The sequence below is a fragment of the Temnothorax americanus genome, unplaced genomic scaffold (assembly GCF_048541705.1).
Source record: "Temnothorax americanus isolate GAGA-0224 unplaced genomic scaffold, ASM4854170v1 Scaffold20, whole genome shotgun sequence".
Taxonomy (NCBI): Eukaryota; Metazoa; Arthropoda; class Insecta; order Hymenoptera; family Formicidae; genus Temnothorax; species Temnothorax americanus.
In genome coordinates this window covers 365,345-386,251 of record NW_027509339.1, presented here as the reverse complement: position 1 = coordinate 386,251, position 20,907 = coordinate 365,345, and the positions used below count along the sequence as shown (strand labels likewise).

The window sequence follows — 20,907 nt, the reverse complement described above, 5'->3', positions numbered from 1 at the left end:
AGAAGAGAGAGAGAAAGAGAGAAAGAAAGAGAGAAGAAGAGAGCGAGAAAGAGAGAGAGAGAGAGAGAGAGAGAGGCAGCGCAACGCGGCGCAGCACAGACAAAATAAAAATGCGATGGCCGCCTCGCGAAAGTGGGAGGAAGACGTGCGGTAGAAGCGGAGGAGGAAAGTGAAGAAGATGAACAGAAAGAGAAAGAGAGAGAAAGAGAGACGGAGACGAGCCGGCCAACTTCTCTCACCCGGTTTGGGCCCAGCTTGGCCTTCCATGGAGCGGAGCCAGCCTAGACGCGCGATTCTCATCTCGCGCGCTTGGTCCACCACGAAACTCGTACGATGATCTCTCTTTTTGGACCGCTTCCTCTTCTTCTTGTTCCTCTTGATCGGAATACTGGCCTCTTCCTCCCCTTCCATCCCTTTCTCACCATTCCGTCTCCTTCCCTGTCTTCCTCTTACCTCTTCTTGCGAGCCGTGATCGAAAGCGAGAAGAACCGAAAGGGTGATAGCGTCTCACTCTTCCCTCCGTCCTCCCTTTTCTCCTTCCCCTCGCCCGACCCCAGTCGCGATTTATTAGACGAGCTAATTAATAGGCCGCCTCGACGTATCTGCGCGTATGCTCTCTCTCTCTCGCGCGCGCGCGCGCGCGCGCGCGTGTTCGCAGAAATCGAATCGGCGATTGCGATTTATTGCCGCGCGCGAAAGATTCACGATTCCACGAGCGGTTTCGCCGACTGGCGCGAGCACGAAACTCCCACTTACGGTTTTCGGCATCGGAAAAAGAGAAGCGGTTTTTGCGACGAGCGAAATCTAGAAACTCCCCGCCGTGATTGTGTCGCATCTCCACCGAGAATCTCGCGATTTCACGTGCTAAAAGACACTTGCTGTATCGTGGTAGGTATGCGTTGAATATACCGAGTCCTTTAAATCGCGTTTAACTCTTATTCTGGCAAATCAAAGGCCATGAATAATTATATTATCGACAACTTCAATGTGTTTAGCGTTATTTATAGTGTAACTTTTTAAAATTTGTGTATTATATATTCCAAGTTTTTATTTTAAAAAATAATATAAAAAATATGATGATATATGGCACACTGCTAAATATGTATTATTTATTATACCTACAAGTTAAAATGTTATTTTCTAAATGCTTAGGATTTATGACTCTCACCGATATTTATCGGTTTCTGGATATTTTTTTGAATTTTAAAAATAGGAGAAACTTAATAGCTCTTAAATTTATTAAATATTCCTATATAACATGCTAATGAAGTTAATATTCGCTCACGAAGATTAAATATCATACAATACAGCAAAATTTAGGAATGTTTCATGTCAATGCTATGTTATGCTTGGTTGTCGGCATCTTTGTTTAGACAAGTCCCAAAATTATGGATGTGCGGTTTTTGCAAATTATTGTGCAGACACACTCGATCAAAATTCGCTCTCACGCCCATTGAATTTGTTGACAAAAACTATTGGAGCGAGTCATCGTGTCAATTACCGTGAATTCGATAAGTTATTCTGACGCACACATTTCGATTTTAAAACTAAACAAATTTACATGAAGGAGATTTCATTCATTATGAGAAGAATTTATTCTTAACTTCTCGAACATTTTAATTTATCCCATTTATTGAAAATTAAAAACAAGATGAATACGTTATTGAGTGTACAAAAAAAAAAGATAAATCTCAGAGAAGAGATTAGTTCGGGCGCGTGCGAGCAGAAATTCCGACGGGCTAAAAACACCGAAGGGAGCAGGTAGGGAAATCATCGAGCTATTATGTGCTTTACGATATGTATATTTAAAGCCACAGCGGAGCATCCATCGTGTGGAACACGGGATCTCGAGCAAAACACTTTCGAGAGGAAACCCACGCAAACTAACTTCGCGTTTCCGGCCGTTCCTGCCTCTCGCCTCTCGACGCTGCTTTCAAACTCGTGTCACGAGTAGTGAGTCGCACGCTATTGCAATTCAGGGTGAAGTCTAACGTGGCGTTCGCACCGACGCAGCGAGCGTCGTGCTTCACCGATTCCTTCCTCGCGTTCGATGGACCTTGAAGATCCTTCTTGCTCCCCTCGTTCTTCGTCCTCCTGCCATTCTCCGCCTCTTCATCCGCTCGCTTTTCGTCATCCTCCTCCTTCTCCTCCTCCTCCTCCTCTTCCTCCTCTTCCTCTAGACTCTCGTCCTCTCCGACTTTGCATCCCGACCGGCCGTGATACTTCATCGCGATCCGAATAGCGTGAGTCACTTCCGGACTCGGAGTACACGGCGGAGTACGCGCGATCTCCGTCTTCCTGCGAATGTCAATTCGCAGATCCTTCGGTATCTCGGAGCATATGCAGTCGTCGCCGGTATCCTGCGGTCGGATCGGTCCTTCGCGGCTCGGTCCTGAAATTCGATATTGGCCGTCCGAGAATTTCGTGGTTTGCTTAGCCGCTCCTCTTAAGCCGGTCTCTCGCACGCCAGCCGGAAAAATTTCGATAAATCGCCACGGAATCGCGAAAGGCGCCCACACAATTTCAAGGTCCGTTTACGGCGATCCTGCCGGCGCGGCGCGCGTCCCTGAAATCCGATCTCGAGCTCTCGCCGACTAGGATCGAACTTTAAAAGTAAGCGCGAGCTGTGTAGATGCTCCGAAAGACCTCTCACGGAGCAAGTCGAGCGGAGATAGATAAAAAACGACGTCTCGCCATGAATAAAATGGCGTGAACAAAAAAGTGGTAATTAAATGTAAAGCCGATAAATGCGAAAACGTAGACTTTTTACGGTGTTCTTTGTGACATTCTTATAATCCGCGAACACGGTCGACTCCAAGGACAATTAAGTCATAATGAATCGGCTAATTTGAAGGCGACATTATCCGGGTTACATCTGATTTAATCTGAAAATCCCTGATCTTGTTCTAAAGATTCTGAGCCCGAGCCTGACGAAAGTAGGAATTGCGTTAGGAGGTTGACATATACCTACATCTCCAGAGGACTGCAACCCTATTTCCTTCTACGTAACGCATGGCATGTTATGTAAGGTGTTACACAGTATATATTTCTTTCTTAACTAGCTTCAGCGAATGTGTGAATATCAGATTTATTTTCAGAAAAAAGTTTAAAGTTATCATTAAAAATTTTTAGAATGATATATTAGAGAAACAAAGCTATTTTTTTCCAAAGTGGCACGCGCATTCGTTATCTTATCCTGAAAAAAAGATACATAAACTGACCTTCGATAATGTTTTTCGTGCATTCCTCGAGTGTGGCGGGTGTTTTCGTGCATTCCAAAAATTCGCTGTCCTTTTTGCTACTGCGACGACTTTTCCGCGACACGCTGCTTTTTCCTACGTGGTCTTCCTTTTCTCTATCCTTTTCAATCTCCGTGACCCTCTTTAGAAATTCGTCTAAAATATCATCCTTGTCTTTCGCGACTACATTGGACTCGTCACGTCTCCAACGCGCGTTTGCTTGGAACTCTATTAAAGGAATCGGCGATTCTGGGAGTTCCAACGATACTATTGTTAAGAAAGCCGGGCTCTCCTTCCGAATCCTTTCCAGCCAAGATCTGTAGCTAGATATACATAGATTGAATGGTAAAAAGATTAGAAATAGATATATGATTTAAATAAGAATAATATATATATATATAACAACATGTTTAATATCTAATATATTTTTATTTATAATAATCTAATCATGCTCTGCACTTTCTTTAAATCTAAACATGCCATGCGTTCAAGGTGAACATATAATAGTTCCAGTGTCTCTTATATTTCAAAAAATTTAGTATCTAACCATCGAGTGAACGGTCGGAAATGTAACTTTCGAGATTGGAAAGTTTCGACGATAACATAGGGCATCGAAGAGAGAATCGCTATCGTTTAACATTCGCGAAGAAATAAAAGTGAAGACATGTCTTTCGTAAGACGAGCGAGCGAAGGGCCGCAGGGTTCGTGTCACGACGAAGTTAGCAACACTTCTCGCTTCGTTCACTTTGTAATGATCGCTCGCCACGATGATTGCACGATGTGGACGGCGCAGAAAGGGTTCGTAACGACAACGAGAAAGGGTACTCGCCCTCCTCGACTTCAGACAACTGGATAACTAGATGTGATTGCGGAGCCTGGAGGGCACGACACTTCAAAGAGGAAACGCCGAGAAGAAGGTGGACGTAAACGTGAGGTAACGAGAAGGAATAAGGGAAACAAAGTTCTTGGTGGGAAGAACGGCGAAAGTGAAGTACGAAAAGACCAAATCTTTCAAAGATAACACGAAAAAAAAATAAGATATAAAATTTATAACAGAGAAAAAGAAAAATATTGCTATAAAATCAAAAAATATTTAAATACATAAGTTATACCAACAAAGAAAAGAAAAATAAGAAAACAAAAAAGATTACCGAATACGATAAGAGAAAAAAGATGTGACGTTCTTGGAGCGGAATAAGTAATATTGAAAGTGAAAAGCGAGATGAACGGAGATGAAAGGAGAAAGAAAGAGGATCCGGAGAGAAAAGTTTGGAGAGAAATGGAGCAAGTAAATGGAAAATGAGAGAACATAGAAGAAGAAATTCGAGTACACGAGGAAGAGGTCGGGAGAAAATATTCAAGAAGAAGAGGAAGGCCTTGAACTTCGAAAACGAAGGCGCAAGAACGGCCGAAGAAAAAGATTAAAAGGGAGACGAAGCGGAGAACTGGTTGAAAGAAAGGAGGTCTCGAGAAGATTACGACCTTGAACCGCAAGCTGAACAAGAAGAGGGGATGAAAAAATATAGCGAGAGCAAAAAGGCGAGCTCGCGCGATGGAGAATGAAGCGCGGGAAGAGCACGAGGGGAAAAATAATACCCTGGACACCGAAAATAATCATGGCGAGAGATGATTCGGTAAATTTATCAGTGCGGCGCGTCGTTGTTTTATTTCTTACGTTCGTCCGTTCAGAAAAAAATAAATATCGCGACTACAAACAATTTATTCTGAAAATTAATTTATTCTTGTTGACCAAATTTCATTAAGGATAAATTAATAATGAAATCGAAATGAATTCCCACGAAAAAGTAGGAATGCGAATAAAAACAACGAAGAGAGTAAATTGGAACAGCGACAAAAAGCAGAAAGTTAATTAAAAGAAACTATGACTTCTTGAGGAAAACATAAATAATGTTGGGCGTTCGAGATAGATATTTTATGTTAACATCATGTGGAATACATATACAAGTCATTAGCAAACGTTCAATTTTACATTTCGTTTTAGGATTCTTTTCGATCAGACGTATAATGAGTTCATATATAAACACAATAATATATCACATATTCTTAATTTACTCTATTATTACCAAGTCAATCGGCGATACACCCCGTTCGTGAGGATACTTTGAATAATACCATGAACAAGATTTCAAAAGACTTGGCGTGATCCGCGATCCGCAAACTGCTCCAGATTACTGAATTGAGCAATAGCTTTAATTGCCGAGAGGGCAAAGAGCGTGTTCTATGAGGCGTAGCCGGCCGCTCGGAAAGACTTCCACAGGGAAAGGAAGAAGAAGGCACGCAGATCAAAGGGAATACAGGCGGAACGTGGGAGGATTCGGCGGCGACGGGCGAGGGTCGCTTCTCGGGAAACGAGAGCACGTTCCAAAGTCGCAATAAACCCGGTATAACATTGCCCGGATCTCGCGCGGAGGTCAGGTTCGCCGCGTTACGGAGGGGGAAGATTGAAGACGAAGACGCGCAGCAAACGAGAGAATGAGACGGCGAGGGAGAGGGAGATCAAACGTCGATGATAATGACGTACCGATACTGCTCGTATTTTAATGCGAGAACCGCTTTAATAACGTTTTGGTGCCGCGGCCTCACGGCGATTGTCCGTGGAGGCTTTTATTAAGTCGCAGCAACGTTCGTCCGACCGACCGTTAAATTTTAGTACGTTTAATTACGGGGTCCTAGCGAGCGTTCATCGTGAACACAGTGCGACTTCCCTAGGTCTCGACTTGCGTCGCCTCGAGAAGTTCGACTCTTTAGCGCAACTATGTTAATTCGTACGCACGCGGTCGATGTTTAATCATTCAATAACCAGACAGGACTGATTATCCCTTCTGCTTTACGCGTCCTAGTAAATTTTATTTCTCAAAGTATATATAAGATATAAAGAAGGACGTGCGAGATAGTAGAATCTCTGATGAGCAATTTATAAAAGAAAAATTATCTTGCTACTCGAACAATTTTCTCAATGTTTTCAATGTCTATAAATAGGAATTCAAACGGGATAAAAAGTATACTGTCAAGCGCGAACGATATGTTTAAAGCGTTCTTCTCTAAATATAGACGAAACCCGCGAAAATTCTTTGAAACCAGTTCTCGATGGCTTAATTGCCGGTTCGGTATTATAGTATAAGCGCGGTTGAAGCTGCAGGTGCAGAGATCCAACTTGTCAATCATCGCCGGCGAGCTGATCGCGACACGCTAGCAAGGACGGCTGTATTTGTCAACAAGATTTCTCGACGATCTCGAGTCCCTGCTAGATTTCCGATCCGCTCCGATGATACCTCGAGGAACCTCGCGCCAAGCGCGTACAGCCGCTACGAGGATGACAGATATGGCGCGCCGGGGACGGCGACCTTGAACCGGACGGTTCCCTCCTCCTGGGATCCTCGAGCGTTAGGCGCCGAATGTAGAGTCCTGGCACCTCCTCCGCAAGGTGATGCCTTCTCCTGTACGAAGCCACAGTGACTAGCCCAGTCGATTCTCACCATCGATCATCCCTCTTCTTTTTACCGCGGCAACAACGAGCTCCGAACTTCGTCCAGACGTGCGACCTTGAACCGCGGTCGCGCTTTCTTTTTTCTCAAACGAGCGTTCGGGCGCGATCTCGCGCGGCATCTTCATCGGACGAGCTTGACCCTCCCCTCGGCTTCGTCTTTTGTCACTGTCGTTTCCCTCTAGAAGTAATTGAGAAGTTTTTGACAGGCTGAATTAGAGTGATTATATCGAATTATATCGTGGTTTTTTCTTATTGAGAAATAGCTGCATCATATATTGCGCGAAGTTGATCTGATTAAAGGATTTTTCAGATCCTTATTATTAAAATTGACCTTTAAATCGTTAGAAACTTTATATTTTAATCCGTATTTGTACATATATTTAGCACATATTTAGCTTCATCTGTGGCTATTTGCTTCAATTTTAAATTGTTATATTAAATTCATGAGCTTTAAAGCGTTATCGCTTTTTACAGAGAATAAAAATATTTAACAAACTGCAATAATTAATATAATTTCTAAGAAATTATTAAACGGATGAAATATTAGGTATGCTAATAAAAAAGGAGAGATAAAAGAGAGCCGAACGAGAGAATCGTAGAAGAGAATGTATAAGATGAAGAGAGAAGGGGAAGTTAACTGTCGCCCTGCAATCGAGTCAGTCAGTGAGTCAGTCAGTCAGTCAGTCAGGGCCCCGCGGCAAGTAGCTGACAGTCGTGTGAGCGAAAACTAATCTATTCCACACCTCGATTACGTTGCCGACCGCGGGAATTAAAATTCAGAATAGCTTGCTAAACAACGTTTTAATGCTATCCGATTCTAAATGCGGACCGATTCAGGCTGACGAAGGGGCCCGGCCACCGTCACCACCTCCCAACCGACACATCGGACCACCCGCTAATCCAAAACGCCGGTCACGGCACAGATCTCACGAGATACGATTGACGAATGCGCATAATTAATCGGTGCTTCCAAAGCCTGTTTTCAGAATCAAGAAAAGTTACGACTGCGGAAGTCGACCGGTATACGGATTCGACATTCTCGTTGATCCTTCATTATTATGTATCACGTAATTCACGTAAAATATCGTACTGTTTTATAAATTAAATAATATATATAATACTCTTATATTGTGCGTCTTTAATCTACATACAATAAAATACTGCAATGCTTTACTCCCACATTACAACTTCAATTCTTCATAATTAAAGCTGGATATGCCAAAGTGCTTATATTTTTGTGTGTTATTTATGTTTATAAATTCAATATCCTAGAAAATAAAATATACCGGTGTCGATATATTCATATTTGACTATATTTCTACTATATTTCTTACGCGATATAACATGACTCTAAATAAGGGGATGTCGCAGAAGTATTTACGAGGTGCGCAATTTATGGTCGTGCAAAGGCACAGCGGGCGAGGCTGAGATCGTCGTCGCGAGAAAGTGCCGTGCCGTAGCGATCTCGTGTCTAATCGAACGAAATAATCGAGTCCATGTAACCCGAGCCTCACGGAATCCGTCAGTCCGCGCTCCGCCATGCTCGATTAGCATGGCGAATCGATAATGAGCGCGTTTCAATTTTAATAGTCGTCAAGTTTGTTATCCAGACATCGAGTAAGGCGAGGCCGACCTGCGAGACCACGTTTCGCGTTTCGGCCGAAAGGGAAGAGAAAAGGGAAATAAACGCGCGCGCGAGGGAGAGTCCTCCCCGCGATATTCGCCGCGTAACTCGATCCGCACGAACACCTACGAAATTAAATTATACTGCCTGGACACGCCGTGAATTTTAATCGGCGATTTAATCTGGCCGGATATCGCTCTGTTGCATGCCACGATAGTACCGATCGCGTATATCGATCGTATATTTTCGCGATCATAGCCCCGCATTCTCACCGTCGTGCAGTTAGCGCTAAATGCAGCCATCTGACTCTTCGTCTCGCGCCGTGGCTGTGCGCGAGACGTGCGATTTTCATATAGGCGAGATAAAATTCAGAAACAGGCAGCTTTAGCGCTAAATAAAACGAGTCTCTTGAGCCGCGTTTGAAAACGATCGTTCCGCCTTTTTTGCTTTTATTAAAATAAACCCCGAACGGGATATTGGTTATGATAATCTTCCTGAAAGAAAAAGAGGATGTGGCAGATGTTTCTTTCGTAGTTTGAAGATATGAACGTTTCGCGTCCAGACTTCATCGTTCTAAACTTCATCGGTTTTTGGCTTAACGACGGGCCAGAGAATCGCCCCCCTCCCCCCAAATTGATACCAGCGAGATTCGCGCGCTCAATCGGCGCGCATCGTGGGTGAACCCAGACACCAGAAACCGCGGCGGCGCGTAATAAGAAACAAAGACGCGCGGGGGAGGCGAAAGACACCGGTAGGCGAAATAAAGAAGAAGAAAAAGCGGTGCGCGCAGAGAGAAAGATGCTGATCTCTTCGCGGAATATGTTTACGTTAAAGGCGAGCCCGGGTGGAAAAAAAAGACGGGACGAACCGCAAACTGCTTAACGAGTTCCGCGCTCCCCCGCGTCGTCTTTTCTCTCTACTACACGATCTGCGGTGCACGCATGCACGCACACGCCCGTGTACCAACACGCGGTAGCGATGGAGAGGTTTGTCTTACCGGTATTTACCTTGTCTTTTAAGCAAACTAAAGAATGAAAATCAGACTTCTAGTTAGGAAGGATCACTGCAGGAGTAACGAGACTAAAAAGCTGGATCTTGAACGAACAAAAACGATATTCATTGTTATCAGTATTCAAAATAACAAGGGAACGTTGTAAAAGCATTGTAAAATATTGCATAATAAGAGAAAGTGAAGAACAATTTTCTAAAAACAAAAAAATTCGTTTAAGAAATTCGTTTGATGTCTAATTACATAAGATAGCTGATTATATATATATATATATATATATATATATATATATATATATAATAATCGAGAAATAGTAAATATATTATATAAAAAATACCAATTATCCTAGACTATGAACTTTCGTGCGTTGCCACAGTCGAAATAATAACTCGCGAGAGTATCGGCTCCATCGCTACATCGCGATCCCTCACGACCACCTGGACACACGCACTCACACGTGCGCGGGGGCGAGACGACCGGGCGCTGTTACGAGAACGTCGTGTACGACCCCGGGCGAATTTTAATTTTCACGAGCACGGCGCCCGTGTATTGTCATTAGACGGTCCTTGGACGCGAAGGATAGGCCGGGGTTGCAGAGGGCAGAAGGAGAGGGGGAGCTGCGAGGCGGAAAGTCAAGCCACGAGTTATGGAGGGGGGGGCGGGGGTGGAAGGCCACGGTGTTATTAGATTTCTTGCAAATTACTCGCGCGTCCCATTAACGAGTCCCATCTGTCTGGATTACCCGGACGGCTCGGGCGAGCCTCGCGATTTAAAGCGCCCCCGCCACCCCCTTTCTTTCTTCTCTTCTCGCCCGGTTCTCCCACCGCCTCGCGCCTGCTCGCCAATAACTTCCGCTCATGCAAAGAAACGGGCTAGACGGCAATCAAATTGATATTCGTTAGGAAGAAACACAGACGGCAAAGGAGTAGGAACGAAAGGAGGGATGGTTATAATCGATTGATGGATAGTTCGGCGGGGATTTTATATGTTTTGAAGGTTGAAACGATCTCACACTTTCCAGGTATAATTTCTTCACTTTCGCAATATTGATATACGACATTATCACATTTAGCGCTAAACTGCGACGTATACTTTATGTTAATCTTCATGCTTAAGAGATAAATATCTCGCGCTCTAAGCAGTTCGCTTCAAAATAATAAATGCGCAATGGAAGATTGATTTTGTACGCTGTACGATGCCACGGGAAAAAATGAAGAGAGGCGAACGGGTGTGCTGGACAATGAATCTACCGGTCGGCAGCGCGAAGCGGCATTAGGCGGTCCACGTAGCGTAGCCGAATTAAATCAGTCCCAGAAGCCGGTGCGACGCCGCGCCGCGCCGCGCCGCGGAGGACCACCCAGGCGATCGTGAGGTCCGCGATATCGCGTATCGATCTTCACCATGACCCGGAGCGCAAGGGTGAGAACGGAGAAAGGGAGGAGAAAAAGGAGAGAGAGAAGACGGGGGAGGGAAAAACAAGGCAATTTCCGAAAGGAAACACGTGAAATCGATAGTCAACCGACTTCGCCTATGCCCTCGGGAATTTTATGACTTTCTGCCGCGTGGAAAAGTCACGACCATGCGAAACTTCCTCCGTTTGCGCGAGGAAACGGTCGAGGAAAATACGGCCGCGGAAGAAAGGGAAAGGGGGAGAAAGAGAGCGGCAAAGAAAGAAAAGAGAAAGGCAAATGTAAGGAGATAGCAAAGACTGGATTGGAAAACCGAGATGGCTCGCGTTAAAACTTCCGCGCGCAAAACGTTAAGGTAACCGCAATGCCTGGACACGCACCTATGTCGGGACATTTTTATCATTTTAGTCCTTAAATAAATTATAACGCGAATTAAAATCAAAAAATCAAAGATAAAAATATTTTCCCTAGCTTGTATTATATTTTTATATTTGATTTTTATATTCGCGTTATACTTATTTAAAAACTAAAATGATAAAGGTGTCCGGACATAAGTATTTTGAGTGTCCCGGCATTTACCTTACGTTGCCCCGCGTGTGCCCTTTTGAGTTTTACGCTCGTTAAAACGGCCCGAGGTGAATACGGCACACTGCAGCAAATTTGACGTGCATGCACGTCAGATCGCCGTGCATTAACGCGGACGTTTCTAGTTCCGCGAACGCGGAAATTTCATAGCAGTCTGCGCAGTCAGTATCAGCATTAGCAACAGCGCCAAACATGCTAAGTCCGGCAACGCACGCAATTCATGCGCTCGTTTAGATTAGTTTAGAACATCGTGCCCGGATAATCCTCGTCCCGTTTTGTATGCAGCTCGCGTCGCGCACGTTGTAACGTCTCGTTTCAAAGACGTAAAAATAACTTGTCTCTCCGCTGGACGCGCGCGACGAAAGTGGAAAATGCGTAATTAAACGCAAAAGCGGACAACGTTGTACAAATTATGCGACGATGCAACGTAAAATCTAGTTACGTTATTAAAAAACAGCTATTTCTTTTTTGGCTCCGCATCAGAGAGAATAAAAATCTAAAAATTTATGACTTCAAAACAGTTTGTGATGTGAATGACTAACATATGTGTTAATTTTTATTTTTTGTTTGCTAATTTGCCCATTCCACGCTTTTGTTCTTTTTCTCGATTGTGTCCATAGATAGATAATGTACCGTTTCATCCTAATCGATCTCGTCCGGCATTAAGCACTCGATTTGGACGGTGCTCAGCACGGTCGAGGAGATTCCGGAATTTCGAAATCCCCAGCTCCCGAATCTTTTCCCCGTTAGGCATGGCTTATTTATCAAGACCGAAGGGCCTCGATCGGATCCAAAATGCGGCGATCGCCGGCCGAGAGAAGGGAAAGAAGAAAGAGGACGACGATTTTACACGCTGCCGTCCGTCTCGCGCGAAGGCGCGTCGCGCCGACCATATAATTTCGATTCGCTGTTCCGCGAAACTTGCCGGTAATTGAGCAAATTGGCAATCCTGCCAATCAATCGCTAAATATCAAGGATAGCGCGATCGTTCTCGCGTGTGCCCGCTCGCTCGCTCGCTTCACAATAATCCGCAACGCACACTCGCGCGCGAGTCTCGCGCGCGTCGCGCCGACCGCTCCTGTCATCCTTTTGCCCAGCAGGCTCTCCTCGACGTATAACATCCAATCGAGAGATTTCCGGGAAATAAAAAGGCGGCGGCGATGTATTACGCAACGCAATTTATCCCGATATTCGAACGCGCTCGCCTTCGCCGGCCGCTTTTGTTTCGTTCGCCACCGCCAATCTGCATGAAACTGGATATGGTAAATGAAAGTAATAAAATAATTCCGCGTGCCAAATTATACAGATCTTGAAGTAATACAGGTAGAGCTCTGTGGTCGATGATTATTACCTATAGTTTAGTATTCCGCGAATTGAGGAAAATTCTGTAAAATTAACCTTATAAAACTAATTCTACTACTTTACTGATTTAAGAATAAGTCAACAAGTAAAAAAAAAAGATATGCTAATAAATGACTGGTTCAGGCCTCTGAATTTTTTATTTTTGTGATCTTTATTAAATTGGCAATGGATCTCACGACCTATTCTGATGAGATAAAGTGCAAAAATCAAGAAAAATGATTCATCATTCCCACAAACTTTGTTTCTAAGAACAATTATGGATTATTATTATTTTTTTTTATTAACTTACAATCTAAGAATATCAACGGGAGACTTTACAAATTGGTAGAAATTAAAATAAACCGATAAAAATTAATGTGCTTGTTCCGATAGAAATTAATGTCTGTTAAGAAATCTGTAAAATCGGTTGATTTCGCCATATACCCGTCAATTTTTAATTTATTTCGGGCTACACCCATGCGATCGCCGTTTATCTCGACGAGTTTGTGAATTTTGAGCAAGAAACGCGTCTAGGAGTCGCGTTACGACATCCGGAGATCGAAACTGAGAGAACGCTCAATTTCAAAGAACTTAAAGTCACTTTCGAAAGAAGAGAATCTTATATATTCTATTCAGAATAGGACTGCGACTTCTCTCGGCAACATGAGTGAGGACGGAGTAGTGGGCACACCGAGAACCTCGACATTTAAATTAAAAATGCACTTACCAGCCGATGCGCAACAGCGGAGTTGTAAGTTGTAGCCTTGCGTTGACCTGTAACGTAAAAATATTTTTATATTAAAACAGCGTCCAAGATAATCAATACTTGAAGTAAATAATTAATTATCGCGCTTGAGAAAGTGGCGCCGGAATCCGCCACGGGACAGCAAAATAATAAACGAATTAATAATTACTCACCCCACGGTTGCTCCGCCGTCGCCCGATGCCTCCCAGGCCTCCTCCTCCTCTCCTCGATCCTCCCCCGCGTTGGTCCGTTGTCGCATCTCCGTCGGCGCACTCACTCACTCACGACGCGCGACGCGGCGACGCGACGTTCACATGCGAAAATCGACGATATCGTCGCTTACGATCGCGCGACACTTTGCACGGCACTCCCGGTATTAATTTCGCGACGCGCGGCGCGTACTTAATTCGGTTTTAACATTTTTTTTTTTTATTAAGCGGTATCCATAATTAATGTAGAGATTCTAAGCCGATTTTTAGTACTTTTTAAATTTAAAAAAAACCTAAATTTGAGAAAGTTATAGCTTAATTGCTAAAGTTTCTTTGATGACGGCAACTTCAAAAGATACGACGTCATTTCTTATATAAAGTATGACGTCACAGCGCACTTTCGTGTACTATATTTTCTTCAATTTTGAAGATAGTGCAAAAATTCAAAAAGTTTACAAAAAAAGTATGCCATGATCTATCAGACCGCTTAATAAAAAAAATTCATGTTAAAACCGAATTACACGCGGCGACGAAAGAATTACGGCGGAGAAGCTAACGAACGAAGGTATACGATCCGCTCGACGCCCGTGACGCCCCGCACTCCGCAGGTAGACGCTAATATGGCGAAGAGAATTTCGTAAATCGCGCGCGCGGCCAACTTCACTCGCCCGCGCCGGCGGCAACCGTCGCGCGTCGCGAGAACGTTATGGCTCGTCTACAATAGCCGCGAGAGTAAGACGTAAGCAGTAATTAAGCTATTGACCAACCACAGAGTCGATTATTCTTGAATTGCAAAAATCTTATTCAAAATAGCTTACTGCTTACATATCTTTACTACATGCTCTTACGGCTATTGTAGACGAGCAATTGTACTTGCTATTTCCACACCTGTACATTACTTGTCGCACTTTGAACGAATATAACGTTGAGACTATAATTTTACACGTATTGCAATATAAGTAAGCAACGTAAGAGGAATAAATAATGCATTGAAGTCAACGAGAAATATGCCGCGAACCGAAAATAATACGATCGCTGCTTTACTGATTGCGAGGCAATTTTGGTCAACCACATTTAAAGCATCGATTAATTTATGAACACTGTGTCTATATATTCTCCATGATTGCCAGATATCGAAACACGATTTACGATGTTGATAAACGTACGATGACGTTAATAGAGAGACTGATCTGTGATCGCTATAACTAAATACGTCGCGACATTACTCGATTTAGACATTACCCCGCTTATATCTTTTATCCGCGTCCCGAAAACGATGGCAATTACTTCATTCTGAAATCGCGCGACACGAGACGCGAGAAGCGAGTCAAGTTGACGGTCGAGAAAAGCGGGACCGATCGTCCGAAAGGATGTAATCGAAAGTCAATATTATCGAATGCGATCCTACCTCGATATCCGTATCAATTCCGCGAAGCACATGTATTACTTAGATAAACATTCGATATACATCACAGTTTTTCGTAGTCTAAACCGCCGGAGTCCGACGATACGTGTACTACTCCGCGCTGCGATCCAAGAGCGGTGATGAGTGCGGGGACGCCATATTGCGCGGACGGCGCGGGCGGGCGGGTTCTCAATGGGAGCTTTCCAGCAAGCGACACAGGTCGACACAAGCATCGTTCTATAATCTTTCTTTTTTGGTAATGAGCAACAAAGATAAAACGATACTTGTGTCGAGTTGTATCGCTTGCTGGAAAGCTCCCAATAATGCCCGTATCACACTAGCGGCTCGCGGCCGCGACGGCGATTGCGATTCTCGGCCAATCGGAAAGTAGTGGTCGCTGATCGCCGATCTTTTGATTGGTTGAGAATCGCAATCGCGGCCGCGAGCCGCTAGTGTGATACGTTCCAGCATCACCGATTGTATGCGACATATATAATATTAATTATAACACATAAAAGTATTCTTGACATTCTTATATATTCGTTGTTCATATATATTCGTTGTTCAAAGTGCGAGAAATACAGGTGTGGGAACAGCAATAAGTGTATAGGGTTGCGTTTAGAAATTCAACCTGGGTAACTTCTAAGGCCGGTATTCATAGTCGAATCTTATATTTAAGACCATCTTAAGTACGATCTTAAGATGTTGTGAACCAATCACAGAGTTGTATTAAGAATATTATTTTAAAACATTACTTAAGACGGTCTTAAAATAAGAATCGACTATTCGAATACCGGCCTAAGCTATAGTTTACGTCATGCATGTACATATACATACACTACAGATTTTCGATTTTCGGTACTGGCAGTAAATATCGGAACGCCGCGCAGCCTAGGGTGTGCCTTAAGGTCTATCTACATAAAGACGCAGAACGCGAGTCGCAAGCACACACACAGTCTACATGTCAACCTAACCTAACCTCTTTGTTAGATTGACATGTAGACTGTGCCGTGTGCGTGTATCTTGCGACTTGCGTTCTGCGTCTTATGTAGATAGGCCTTTATAGGCATAATTTCTGAACGCACCCTAGCGTTCTCGCGACGGTTGCTCCTGGCGAGTGAAGTTGGCTGCGCGATTTACGAAATTCTCTCCGCCATAGCGTCTACCTGCGGGACGCGGGACTTGATGGACCGACGTACGGGCGTCGAGCGGATCGTATAGCTCCATTCGTAGCGTCTCCATCCCTCTAGCGTTCGTAAATTCTTCCATCGCCGTATAATTAAGGCCCAGTTTCACAAGTGTCGGTTAACTTTTAATATTGGATTAGATTAACTCACTTTTCGTCTCTTTCTAAAGGGGGACATTAGAAAGAGACGAAGAGTGACTTAATCTAAGGTTAAAAGTTAACCGACACTCTTGTGAAACTGGGCCTAAGTACGCGCCGCGTCGCGATAAGTTAATACCGAGAGTGCCATGCAAAGTGTCGAAAATAGCGCGCGGTCATAAGCGACGATATCTTTGCGCCTGAACGAGTCAAGTGAACGAGAGTGAGTGAGTGCGCCGACGGAGATGATGCGATAACGGACCAACGGAAGAGGATCGAGGGAGGAGTGAAGGAGGGGGTCTGGCCGGTCTGGGTCTGGGAGGCATCGGGCGACGACGGAGCGACAGTGGGGGGCGTGGGGTGAGTAGTTGTTACATTCGTTTTTTATTATTTTGCTGTACTGTGGCGGATTCCGCCACTTTTTTAAGCGCGACTTGATTCGTTCGTTACGTAATATACTCGAATCATTACTCGTACAATACCGTTCGAGGTTTAATTACGCGCGGCGCAATTTCGATCGGAGTTCGATAACGGGCGCGATAATAAATTATTTACTTCAAGTATCGATTATCTTGGACGCTGTTTTAATATAAAAATATTTCTACGTTACAGATCAACGCAGGATTACAACTTACAATTCCGCTGTTGCGCATCGGCCGGTGAGTAATATGTTTTAATTTCAATGTCGAGAATTTGTAATGGATTTGTAAAAAAATAAGATATTACCAAAGAACCACGAATAGTCTTTTCCTAACAATCATTAGACATTATATATCGAAATTTTTATTTAAACTGATGAAAATTGGTAAATGAAAATAAGGAATAATTCTACGTGTCAAATTATACCGATTTTGTAGTAATACAGGTAGAGCTGTGGTGGATGATTATTACGCATAGTTTAGTGTTCCGCGAATTTTGAGGTGCATAAATTGAGAAAAATAATTAACTATTATTTTCGTAAATTTTGTTTCTAAGAACAATTATGGATTATATATAAGAATATCAACGGGAGACTTCACAAATTGATAGAAATTAAAATAAACCGATAGAAATTAATGTATTTTCTGATAGAAATTAATATCTGTTAAGGTGGTCCTTTCGTGAGAACAAGTATTAGATAAGTACTTAAATTTGATACATGTTAAATATACAGTAATAAGGGACATGTGTACGAAAAATCAAGTGAGGTTACCGACACTTTACAAGAAATAAGTCATTCCAAATGTGCGTTCGCGGAGCGTGCCATTGTCATTCTATCCTTGTTTACATCTAACGAACGAGAAAGATAGAACGATGCAAATCGCCACGGCCGAGGTTTTCAACGAATAATACATGTACTTAGCGATCAGACGAATACATTATTCATGTCTTAAAATATTTCCTGAAGTTTCCGGATTTCGTACATACCTTGAAAATAAGGGCTTGCCGAATGTTTTGCTCTGATATATGAGGTTAATTAAGTAGTGGATCCACGCGCATATCGCTTTACTCGTACTGTCATGCCTGATCTAACCAAAATCGAGTCCAACCGCAGTACTATTGTGATATTTTTTTATCCCGGGGAGGGAAGGGTTTTTAATTCTAACAATTACTGTGTTTTAAGTCCGACAAATAATCGGCGCGCAGTTCGTTGGAAAAATTATATGTATATATATAGACATATATGTATACAGAAACTAATATAAGGCTTTCAAAGACCTAAGCTTGGATCGCATGGCTTTTGATTCTAATTGTTTGGATATTTTTTTAATTAGTAAATAATTAAATACGATTAAATCGTGCGTGTAAAATCATGTTATATTATTATAATTATTGGGGTGTTGTGTGTAATGTTTGTCACTGTTTGTTTTCAATTATCTCATGACGGACTGTTACTTGACTAACTGGGTCCGCGAAAGGACCACCTTAAGAAATTCGTAAAATTGATTGATTTCGCCATACCTGTCGCGATTTTATTTATTTCGGTCCACATCCATGCGATCGCCGTTCATATCGACGAATTTGTGAATTTTGAACAAGAAACACGTCTATTAGAGGAATCGCGTTACGACATCCGAAGATCGAAGCTGAGAGAACGTCCAGTTCCAAAGAACTTGAGGTCGCTTTCGAAAAAAGAGAATCTCATGGGCCATTCTGTCGCTGCTACGCGATACCGCGCGTTTCTGTATTCGAGAGGAACGAACAAAAAAATTTGCGAACGAAAAACGCGACGTCGCTGATGCTGTATTCGAAAATAACAGGATAAAAGTTTATCGGTTTAGCGAACGCAGCCGATCGCATTAACTTCCTCAATGCCACGTCTCGTTTGCGAGAGTACGGTCAGTTGATTGTCACGTTTCTTAATTTATTTGACGTAACAATGGTTTTGAATAAACACATTGGTAGTGTAACAAAAAGTAATAGCGTATCCCTTTCCTTTTTTTCTGGATTCGCCAGTTTTTGTCGCTTAATAATTATATAGAACTCGCCGCGGCCGTTTTCGAGAACCGCGTTTTTTTTTTTCATTGCGATCAACAGTATCGTTAACAATGTAGAAATCATCAATAACGTCGAACGGTAGACTTGACGTTTTTCGCACTAACGACATGTAAAAAAAAAAAAAGAACAGAGCCAATCACGCAGATTATGTTGCGCAGATCGATGACTTGCACGACGCAAGATAAAGTCATAATGCAACAGAGCGTTCGGCTATTTCGCTCTTGTTTTCCGAATAGCTGCATCGCACAGCTGCAACAGATGATTCAGCGAAAATCTTACGTTAAAAGAATATGTTAACATTAATTGTACGCTTTCGACGTTCCAAGCGATGTCCGCAGAACTTTATTTATAATCGTAATGCACTTAATAATTAAAAGAGAGCGCATGAAATAAAGAACAATAAATTAAACCAATATATGTGCCACTGCATCGCAATAAATTTTATTCTAACGTTGCTACGTAATTTAATGGTGGTTTTTTATGAGAAATTAATTTATCTATTTAAAACTTATACAAACGCTGCAATTAATTACTATTATATAATTACCAAATCGTGATCTGTTTAAAATCAATAACTTAAAACGTATCACCGAAGAACATTACATACGTGATTCATTCTTTTCGTTCACCAGCAAAAGACACACGGGCTTTTATTAACTTTTATTGGCTTTTTTCGTTGTCGACAGGTCAATGTCGACAGTTGATCGACGCGCGGGGTGGTTCCAATGAGAGCGACATCGGCGCGCGATAGCTTTACGCACCTCACCACCGATAAACCGGTCGATACCGGAGACGGAAACCGAACGGGAGAGAACGATGCACGGGGTCGGTCGTCGGTCAAAAAATGAGGGTTGCTTCGCGAGTCACGTCTGAGCACGGACTGGCGTGCTCGGCCTTCGGTGTGCGGCCACCCTCGCCCGAGCTCGTATTATCGAATGGTCTCTGTGTGCACACCTGCCTGGCATTTCGATATACCTATATATCCGCCTGTACACGAATGCCGTTTACACGACCACAAACACTCGGGAGATTGACAAGGAAACCCTCAGACTCGCCCATTTGTGAAACTCCACGTTGCGCGCCATTTAAGAAATTAATGACATATCACACTATCTATTTACTTGTTCTCCGCATGCGCTGAAAAAATGTCCCATTTAGTCTTGCTGAAGCGTCCTTATATAAATCTACGTAATTATTCGTTTATTATTAATTGTTACACGGCAAATGAAACGTTTATCTCCGTCAAATCATTCGTGAAAAAAGTACGAGAGTTTATTGATAGCCATCGCCGCCTCGGCGATGCCTACTTGAATTGAGAGATTGTCACGTCGCCTGGAACCTCGCGGGTCATTTGCCGGCGATGCCTTCCGTGTTGTCGCCCATAAAACATAGCCACGACATCACGAAACCCGACCGACTTCTCGGTCTCCCCTCGTCATCCGGCAGCGGGATAATAATTAGCACAATTAGGGGTGCAGGGTGGGACGCGTGCGCGCGTGCTGCAGCGGACCCTGTAAACTTTCGGCAATAATTTACGGGGCTTTTAGCGACTTGGCAGGAAACAAGCCGCTACCTTGAGACTTACGAAGCCAGGCTTTTCCCAAATTGCAGCACGAGAGTCCATCGCACGATAGCCCTTTAATATTCCAGGAATTAGCTTTGCATTATTCATGGCACCGTGATTTTTACTCGTCAACAATTTCTGACGTCTCGGACGTTTATTTGAGTTGTGCCGCAAAGAAATGCAACAAAGAAACTATAAAATTATATTAAATATGAACTTGGAAATGTGAAAGAACTTTTCTATTTGTATAAGTAAATTAAATAATTTTATCTTTATCTTCTAGCAAAACATGATTAATATCATTTAAAAAAATTATTTTTATTATTGAGACATTTTGCGTTAATATCCGATGTCAATTATTTTCCTATATTTTAAGTATCGTTGCGTACAGATACATAAAATGTGTTTAAAAATTAATAAAACGTATGCACGTTAAAGAGCTGAAATTTGTCAGATTCCGCAGAGAT

The 20,907-nt window shown here is 43.0% G+C and overlaps 1 protein-coding gene and 1 long non-coding RNA gene across 2 annotated transcripts in view; one reads left to right on the top strand and one right to left on the bottom strand.

Annotated features, from left to right (window-relative positions):
* Nucleotides 1-1,088: 1,088 nt before the first annotated feature.
* LOC143897551 (uncharacterized) lies at nucleotides 1,089-20,621 on the bottom strand. The gene is made up of 4 exons (XM_077406351.1): nucleotides 19,484-20,621; nucleotides 13,443-13,489; nucleotides 3,222-3,562; nucleotides 1,089-2,392 (listed from the first exon to the last, which is right to left on the bottom strand). Exons 1-4 carry the CDS (start codon nucleotides 19,490-19,492, stop codon nucleotides 1,884-1,886), a joined length of 906 nt encoding a protein of 301 aa, XP_077262477.1. The 5' UTR covers nucleotides 19,493-20,621; the 3' UTR covers nucleotides 1,089-1,883.
* The window catches only part of LOC143897552 (uncharacterized), a 75,967-nt gene continuing 71,158 nt past the window's right edge, over nucleotides 16,099-20,907 (top strand). The window contains exons 1-2 of the long non-coding RNA XR_013256944.1: nucleotides 16,099-16,758; nucleotides 17,011-17,057. This is a non-coding gene — a long non-coding RNA (uncharacterized LOC143897552). The remainder of the gene's footprint in view (nucleotides 16,759-17,010; nucleotides 17,058-20,907) is intronic.

Bases quoted from the DNA above. Each gene is read 5' to 3' on its own strand.
- LOC143897551 (XM_077406351.1), bottom strand. The intron at 3,563-13,442 runs GTAAGTGCATTT...ATGTATATCTAG, and splicing joins CCGCTGTTGCGCATCGGCTG to CTACAGATCTTGGCTGGAAA. The intron at 2,393-3,221 runs GTCAGTTTATGT...ATCGAATTTCAG, and splicing joins CACGAAAAACATTATCGAAG to GACCGAGCCGCGAAGGACCG.